This window comes from Oncorhynchus mykiss, chromosome 16 (genome assembly GCF_057628025.1).
Source record: "Oncorhynchus mykiss isolate SJ-2025 chromosome 16, ASM5762802v1, whole genome shotgun sequence".
In the NCBI taxonomy this organism is placed as follows: Eukaryota; Metazoa; Chordata; class Actinopteri; order Salmoniformes; family Salmonidae; genus Oncorhynchus; species Oncorhynchus mykiss.
The window spans coordinates 74,376,935-74,385,533 of NC_143037.1; the positions used below are offsets into that span (position 1 = coordinate 74,376,935).

At 44.7% G+C, this 8,599-nt stretch overlaps 1 protein-coding gene across 1 annotated transcript; it reads right to left on the reverse strand.

Moving 5' to 3' along the window:
- Positions 1–443: 443 nt before the first annotated feature.
- LOC110492670 (matrix metalloproteinase-9) lies at positions 444–8,255 on the reverse strand. The gene is made up of 13 exons (XM_036947708.2): positions 7,815–8,255; positions 7,303–7,541; positions 6,887–7,035; positions 6,419–6,547; positions 5,982–6,155; positions 5,283–5,456; positions 4,888–5,061; positions 3,602–3,757; positions 3,118–3,325; positions 2,409–2,548; positions 2,151–2,301; positions 1,587–1,690; positions 444–1,367 (listed from the first exon to the last, which is right to left on the reverse strand). Exons 1-13 carry the CDS (start codon positions 7,956–7,958, stop codon positions 1,243–1,245), a joined length of 2,067 nt encoding a protein of 688 aa, XP_036803603.2. The 5' UTR covers positions 7,959–8,255; the 3' UTR covers positions 444–1,242.
- Positions 8,256–8,599: the final 344 nt, after the last annotated feature.

Sequence of the window (8,599 nt, forward strand, 5' to 3'; positions counted from 1 at the left end):
CGTTCCTCCCCAATTAATCGTATTAAACGATTATATTCAATAAAGAGAATGAAGAGTATATTTAGATGTTTGGTAAAGTATAGGATTATTGTTTCCAGAGGAATACGTATTACAGAATTTGACTACGAGCAGCGCAGTTAATTTTCAAGTGTAATATCGAGCTCCTTACAATGTAAAATAGCATCTTGATGATTGTATAACCATGGTTAGATGTTACAATGTATCTATTTACTTAGATTTCTTATAATGTGGCAGTGGCACCTTAATAACGCTGGATGTTTGGCTCTGTCAACTGTGTGGACATTCAACAAAAAAAAAAAACAGGCATAGCTCCCAACTATTATGCGGAACCTCATTGTGTTGACAGCAGAGAGGAAGAGGCTTGGTGACCGCTGCACAATATGATTAGTTAGCTATATAGTTAAAATGACAACAACTAATAATGAAATGCTATTTGTTTATTGAATTTCCAGTTCTAATACAAAACATTGATTTACTTACGAAATAACTTAAACGTGATGGAGACACCATTGCGTGACATCCAGTGCAAAAATACATGGCTTTTTGGGCCAGTTCAGAAATATAAAACAACACCAAATAAACCAACATTGCATTGTTGAACACAAAAAATAAAACTAGAGGGTAATAATACATACAAATTCATGGCTCATCAAAGAATATCTGCGCCAGGCAGATAGGCTTAAGCACCAACAGATTGTGAATCGGATCTGCTGGTGCTGAAATCGTTATTTCAGGGCAGTGGTTATCTGTCTCTAGACCCTACACTAGAGGACAATAAATCCATTTACTCACACAGTTAGAAGGAAATTGCCCGTACATGTGTATCATTTGGTTTGACCTGAATCAACTGGACGGGGGGGGCAATATTTCACCGTCTTAAAAAGCACACAAAGTGGGGCGTCGTTTCAACTTTACAAACGACACCCCATACACCAACAGTACCACAAGCACTCATCTGCATAATTCTCGCATCAGAGATCCCCTTTTATAGCCTCAGGAGAGACAGAGAATGGCATAGCAATATGTTGGCAAGACAGCACAAACAAATCTGGGACTCTAAGAATGAACATCCTGTTGGAAAGGTTCTTAAAATATTCAGCCCAGAAACAGTGCCATAGAAATATTCATACTAGAACCAAGATGGCCCCTTAGACCGTCACGAAATACTGACTTGAATGGGGATACTCATTCTAGTATGTCAATTTCTATGGGTAAAGTAGCTCAGTAGCGGAAGTTGGAGGAGTCGGTACACTTCAGGATGTCGTACTTCACGTATCCCACGCGGTCTACCTGTCTCCTAGAGTTCATTCGCCAGTAGAAACGATCCCGACAGAAGTAGATGTGGCCTAGAGTAGGAACAATCACAATAGGTTATGAGGAGTTAAACATGATTGTGAGTTATAACATGATTGTGAGTTACTACATGATTGTAATGTGTCTAACTTTGATAAGAAAGTACATACTAAACTGACAGTTTGCTGTAATATTTTTTGCTTTGTGTAGAATAAAATAAGGCCCTTTTTAAAGGTCTACACACAAGAGTAAATAAATAATTTAATATTTACCCTTGAAGTGGAAGACATCATGAGCATCATTGGGAACACCCCCGAAGACGATGTCTGTGAAGCGGGGATATCCCTTGTCGATATTCTGGCCCTTCACATCCAGCCTGTAAGGATCAGATACATTTGGTTTGGTTATTACAAAACATAGACCTACAGATACAGCAAATAGTTATAAGTTGAACCTTGATCCTTGAGCTCTTCTGATCCTCTTCATCTTCTAGTTACTTTTTAGGTCAGCATTCTCTAGGTTACGATAATATAGCTTATAACAATATTCTGCTGCTTAGCAGTCATTTTTATCCAAAGCAGTTTACAATACAGTGAGTGCATGCGTTTCTAGTATGTGGATGCGATGATGATCCCTTCAGAACTTGAACCCACAACCTTATCTCAACACCCCCTACTTCCTAAACTCAGGCTTTTATTTCTCATGTGTTTTTTGTTCTACCTTGTGTTCGTTTTTAGTACCACATTGATATTGATTACTGCATTTGTTTGTGTTTTAGAGCGTGCAAGAAAGGTGTTTCACTGTACTTGTATACGGGACATTGAAACTTGACTCACCTCCAGTAGTTCTCTCCACTGAAGAGCAGCACCTTGCCTTTCCCTCTCTGCAGTGCTCCCTCCACCTTCTCTACAGTAGAGGGCAGACCCAGTTTGTCAATGCTGCGGGGTCCCAGGAGACTCTGTCCTGTATACACCCAGAACCTGGTGCCTGTGGGATAACAGAGACAAAGCTTAGAGTCTGTGTGTTTGTGTGTGTGTGTGTGTGTGTGTGTGTGTGTGTGTGTGTGTGTGTGTAAAAATCAGAATTCTGTTTACCTGAGAAGAAGTAGATTTTCTTTGTCACAAGGTCCTCAAAGGCCGTGTCAATGACGGCCGGCAGAGCTGGCCACCTCTCAGACATGGAGAACGGACCCTTCAGTCCACCCTCAGTCTTGCTTGACAACCTCCAATATTGCCTGTTGAATCAGCAAAAATACATCACAATTATGAATTTAGCAAAAAATGTATAATTATTTTTTTTACATTGTAAGATAATGGGCTACAATTTCATAAGAAATTGTGCTATAATGATTCAAAAAGTGTTCATGAGCGCTTATGGTCCTTGTGGTGTAGCTGTTCTTAGTAGTGTAATCCAGTGTAAGGAATATGTGAATCCTTGGCTTGTTTATTTACATTCTGTCCTGTACTCATACATTGTATATCCTGTTTTTCTCTCAGGTTATCTCTCCCTTAGCCCATAACTCTATCCTGTATCTCTCTCCAAGTTTTCTCTCCCTTAGCCCATAACTCTATCCTGTATCTCTCTCCAAGTTATCTCTCCCTTAGCCCATAACTCTATCCTGTATCTCTCTCCAAGTTATCTCTCCCTTAGCCCATAACTCTGTCCTGTATCTCTCTACAGTTATCTCTCCCTTATCTCACAACTCTTGTTGTGAGGGGCATAACACCCATTTAACATCAAAGCCCTCAAAAAGGTTCTACTGTCGGACCGCAAAGCAACCTTCTTTTTTAAAAGGTTGCTCACCCATCCTTGAAGAAGTGCAGGTCTCCATCGATCTCTGTGATGGCGTCGAACTTGTTGATCTGGCAGGCGTCCTGGGATGGGTCCACAGGGTGTGTAGTGGTGGGGCTGGTAGTGGTGGTAGTGGGGGTGTTGGGCTCAGGCTCGTCGCTGGGACCAGGTGTAGGGATGGTGGGCCCAGGGGGTGTGGGGTCAGGGCCTGTCTTGGATCCTGGGTGGGAAGATAGTGGGAAGGAATGCAATGAATTAAATGAATAACACTATTGTCATTGTTGTTCCATTACCAACGGATCTCTTTTGTAATAGCGGGAAATACTGAGTTGTATGTATGTTGTGAATTCTATGGGATCACATGATATTGCAGCCTGGTGCAAGGTCTGTTTGTTTCGCCAACTCCTATGGTAGTTGTCAGTCAAGAAAGTGCGAACAGATCTAGGACCAGACTAGGGATATTGTGTAATCATGTCATATTGTGATAATATCATACCATAGAGATACTGAATGCCCTCAACATCATCTTCATGCAGGGAGAAGTCTTCCACGTAGCTGTACATGGGATACATGAGGGCGTCTCTGATGTTGGAGTGGTCCAGACCCAGGGCATGACCGAACTCGTGAGCCGCAACCAGGAACAGACTGTAGCCTGAGAGAGGAGAGGGTGAGTAGAAACACATCATTAAGTCAGTTGTGGTGTGCACCTATGACCTGAGTGTCAGTCTGCTATCATGCCAACTACCCATCAATCATTGTCACATTTGGCTGTAAAATTACAGTAATGGAGTTGGCTCGAGCACAAACAGATCTGGGATTAGGCTATAGAAGGAGACAACAGATCTGGGACCAGGCTATAGAAGGATACAACAGATCTGGGAACAGGCTATAGAAGGAGATAACAGATCTGGGACCAGGCTATAAAAGGAAACATCAGATCTGGGGACAGGCTATAAAAGGACACAACAGATCTAGGACCAGGCTATAGAAGGAGACAACAGATCTGGGATTAGGCTTTAGACGGAGACATCAGATCTGGGATTAGGCTATAGAAGGAGACAACAGATCTAGGACCAGGCTATAGAACGGACAACAGATCTGGGACCAGGCTTATAGAAGGAGACAACAGATCTGGGACCAGGCTAGTGCACCTACAGTAATATACATTTTCCACACTATTGAACCAAGATGAGCTACACTGCACTAGCCTGGTTATGTATATACCTAGAATCGTGCTTGAAAGGGCAATTTCAAAGTAAATGATCTGAGCCAGCAGTTTGAGTAAGCATGGTAGGTGCCCTGACGTTGTCTCTGACTGTCAGCCAGCAGTTTGAGTCAGCATGGTAGGTGCCCTGACGTTGTCTCTGACTGTCAGCCAGCAGTTTGAGTCAGCATGGTAGGTGCCCTGACGTTGTCTCTGACTGTCAGCCAGCAGTTTGAGTCAGCATGGTAGGTGCCCTGACGTTGTCTCTGACTGTCAGCCAGCAGTTTGAGTCAGCATGGTAGGTGCCCTGACGTTGTCTCTGACTGTCAGCCAGCAGTTTGAGTCAGCATGGTAGGTGCCCTGACGTTGTCTCTGACTGTCAGCCAGCAGTTTGAGTCAGCATGGTAGGTGCCCTGACGTCTCTGACTGTCAGCCAGCAGTTTGAGTCAGCATGGTAGGTGCCCTGACGTTGTCTCTGACTGTCAGCCAGCAGTTTGAGTCAGCATGGTAGGTGCCCTGACGTTGTCTCTGACTGTCAGCCAGCAGTTTGAGTCAGCATGGTAGGTGCACTTACTCACCCCTATCTGGGCAGAAGCCCCATTTTGTGTCTGCGTCAAAGTCGCCGGTGGTAGCGCACCACAGCCTGCCGTCTCCCCGTCCCTCGCTGGTGCATGAGTCATACTTCTTCCCCAGGAAGACAAAGGGGAACTGGCACGGCTCTCCCTCAGAGTTTCCACCAATCACAGCCGTATCTGTCATAACACAGACACAACACTATTAGGGAACATGTGTCACTCAAGCTGTACTTGATTGTGGTTTCCTGAAGCAATGGAAACATTGGAATAGTCCCAAAAATGCAAACCCCGCCCATCTGACTCTCCAGACAGGATCAATAAAACATTCAAAGTATTTGAAAGAAAAATAATACTATTTGAACCCAGGTCTGGTAGTGGTGACAGTGATACTCCCTCACCTCTGTTGGGACAGAAGCCATACTTCTTATCCTTGTCAAAGTTGTCTGTGGTGGAACACCAGCGGTATCCATCACTGCGACCCTCTGTCGTGCAACCTTCATATGTCTCCCCCAGGAACACGAAGGGGAACACACATTCTTTGCCATTGCTGTTTCCGTCGAATGTGTACAGAACTGTGTGTGAGAAAAGGAGAGAGGGAGCGAGAGAGAGAAAGAGGGAGAGAGAGAGAGAGAGAGATGGAGCGAGAGAGAGAAAGAGGGAGAGAAAGAGGTAGAGAGATGGAGCGAGAGAGAGAGAGAGGGAGAGAAAGAGGTAGAGAGAGAGAGGGAGAGAGAGAGAGAGATGGAGCGAGAGAGAGAGAGGGAGAGAAAGAGGTAGAGAGAGAGAGGGAGAGAAAGAGGTAGAGAGAGAGAGGGAGAGAGAGAGAGAGATGGAGCGAGAGAGAGAAAGAGGGAGAGAAAGAGGTAGAGAGAGAGAGGGAGAGAGAGAGAGAGATGGAGCGAGAGAGAGAAAGAGGTAGAGAGAGAGAGGGAGAGAGAGAGAGAGAGAGAGAAAGAGGGAGAGAAAGAGGTAGAGCGAGAGAGGGAGAGAAAGAGGTAGAGAGAGAGGGGCATATGATTAGAGGCATGTCAAAGAAAACTCGGTCTAAAATACTTTCTGACCAATCATTCCTCTCAAGTATTAACTGTCAATCTTACGTTCACTTGGACAGAAGCCGAATTTCTTGTCTCTGCCGTAGTCGGCTGTGGTGGCACACCAGGGCAGGTTGTCAGAGCGCCCCTCTGTGGTGCAGGTGGAGTACTCCTTGCCCTCGAAGGAAAAAGGGAAGTGGCACAGAGCACCCTCTGCGTTGCCAAAGCTAGTCTTCACAGCTGGAACAAAAAAAGTTATGTTTTTATTGGGAGTAATTGTGAACAATAGCTATGTCAAACATGATTAAATACATATAATAAGATGGTTCACTGGAGCTCAAGATTTCAATCCTACAGATGACGTGGAGATGTTGGCAGAGGCACATAGTTCAGTTCAATCTCAGTCAATAAGACGCTTAAAATGGGCACTACGGGGTGACCTAGCACCATGAAGTACTGACTGACTGAAACAGCCAGGATTGACTATACACCTCCATGCTGACCTGCTCCTTTGCCGAGGGTCCAGTTTTCGTCGTCGTCAAAGTGGGCGTCTCCCTGTATGCCCTCACCAGGGGGGAAGGCGTGGGCCAGAAGGCCGTCCTTACCATCGAAGGGGTAGCCGTCTCCATGATCTGGAAAATAACAAGGCAAGGAATTAGAGCCATTCATTTCATGCAGGGTTGGGGTTAATCGTATTTCAATTTGGTCAGTTCAGTTCCTTCCTTTCATGTTTCTTCAATAAAGATTCATTTGGATGTGTATTCTTCAACTTAGAGATACATATTAAAAATGTAAATGTTCTGGGAGGCCGAAGCGGTTTAATTGATGCTTTCAGAGATTGTATGACAAATATTGCATAGCCTTGAAATCCAAAACTGACATGCGCCGTTTCACTGAAGTGAAACGATGGGTGAAAAACAGCGCGTCCGTTCGGATCTCAGGCTGCGTACAGTTACTGCAGCCCTTCTTACCTGCTTTTCCAAATGACACCATGATGTCTGCGGTGCCGTCGAAGAGTCGCGTGAAGGTGAGAGGGGTGACATCACTCCACACCTTGAAGGCTCTGGCGAAGGCGTCGTCTATCAGAGAGGCTTCCATGTCTGGAGAGTAGTTCAGGATCCTAGAGAGAAAAGCAAATCACCTATGTGAAGGCCACTGAGGCTTGAACGGCCACATGTTTAGCTACTTGCTCTGTTTGCTATAAATCACATAGTATTTCCAGGCCATTGTTACACTGTGCACACCTGGCTTTAACTTCTCCACACACTATACTTGTAACCCTAACCTCGTCCACACGCTCAATTGCTACCGACTGGGTGGATGAGATTAGCCTCAACCCTAATGCTTAGAACCCTAAACCAGTCCCACATAATCCCCTTCACAGTACCTGTATGTAACATCATGATGATCCCATTTCAGGTCCCCGTCAAAGGTCTGGTAGGAGCGTATATCAGGGACCCCACAGCGAGGTGCCTTCATTGCTGCTACCGTAGACTTGTCCAGCGTCCCTGTCTCCTCCAACCCCATCTGCCTCTGCATTCTCATCAGAGCCTTGGAGGTGGACACCATAGACTGGAAACCACTGCGGTGCTGAACATTCATGTAGCCAAACCTCTTCAGGTAGCTCTGGAGGCAGGAAATAATGAATGCAATGAGATTTAATAGATAATTCGATCATTGCAAATAATGAGATCGCAACTATTGAGATTATTGCATATAATTAGAAATTACTCCATTTAGATTGATTGACTTTAGGTTTATATTATGTCATGACATTGAGACACGATGGACAATTCGCCAAATGTATTTTTAGCAATCCTCCACACAGGACAAATGAAATCTATTTATAGATTTAAAAAGCTAGAATATTTCATGCGTCTCTATGCATCTGCTACTCACTTCTGCCAGCTCCATATCCGTCATGTTCTTGAGGACATCTCCAGGGAAGGTGACAGACACGGTTTTCTCCAGGGGAAAGCACCATCCACCTACCGTGCACATTGCCAACACTAGGAAAACCAGAACCCTATGGTGAGATCTCATGGTGAGACCAAAGTAAGATGAAAGTTGCCCAAAGTAATAGAGAAGATACGATGTGATGTGCCAGACAGCCAATGAAGAGACTCTCAGTGACAGTAACAAAGCTTGCAGTGGATCACTGTTCCTTGAAGTTTAGTGGATAGGATGTTCTCCTTTGGTGCTTTGTGCTTTGGGTTCAGTATTTATGCTCTCAGTCTTAGTCACCCTCTTAACCTCCACCCCCTTTCTCTCTCTCTCTCTCTCTCTCTCTCTCTCTCTCTCTCTCTCTCTCTCTCTGTCTCTCTCTCTCTCTCTCTCTCCCAGTCATTACCCCTCCCTATGGGAGTGAGCATTATGTTATTGTTCAGGGGGTTTCCAAAATGTAGTAATCTACAAATGTATCCCAATATTTTTTCTTCCGTTTTGACATGTACAAGGATCACAGGTGGAACCTTAATTAGGGAGGGACGGGGGCTCGTGGTAATGACTGGAGTGGAAATAAGTGGAATGATATCAAATACATCAAACACATGGTTTCCATGAGTTCGATGCCGTTGCATTCGCTCTGTTCCAGCCATTATTACGAGCTGTCCTCCCGTCACCAGCCTCCACTGACGAGGATAACATACACAGTTGGGAACATACACAGTTGAATAATTATGTTT

Bases quoted from the DNA above. Each gene is read 5' to 3' on its own strand.
- LOC110492670 (XM_036947708.2), bottom strand. From the start codon at position 7,958: ATGAGATCTCACCATAGGGTTCTGGTTTTCCTAGTGTTGGCAATGTGC. The intron at 7,036-7,302 runs GTACTGTGAAGG...TTTTCTCTCTAG, and splicing joins CATCATGATGTTACATACAG to GATCCTGAACTACTCTCCAG. The intron at 5,457-5,981 runs GTAAGATTGACA...TCTCACACACAG, and splicing joins CGGCTTCTGTCCAAGTGAAC to TTCTGTACACATTCGACGGA.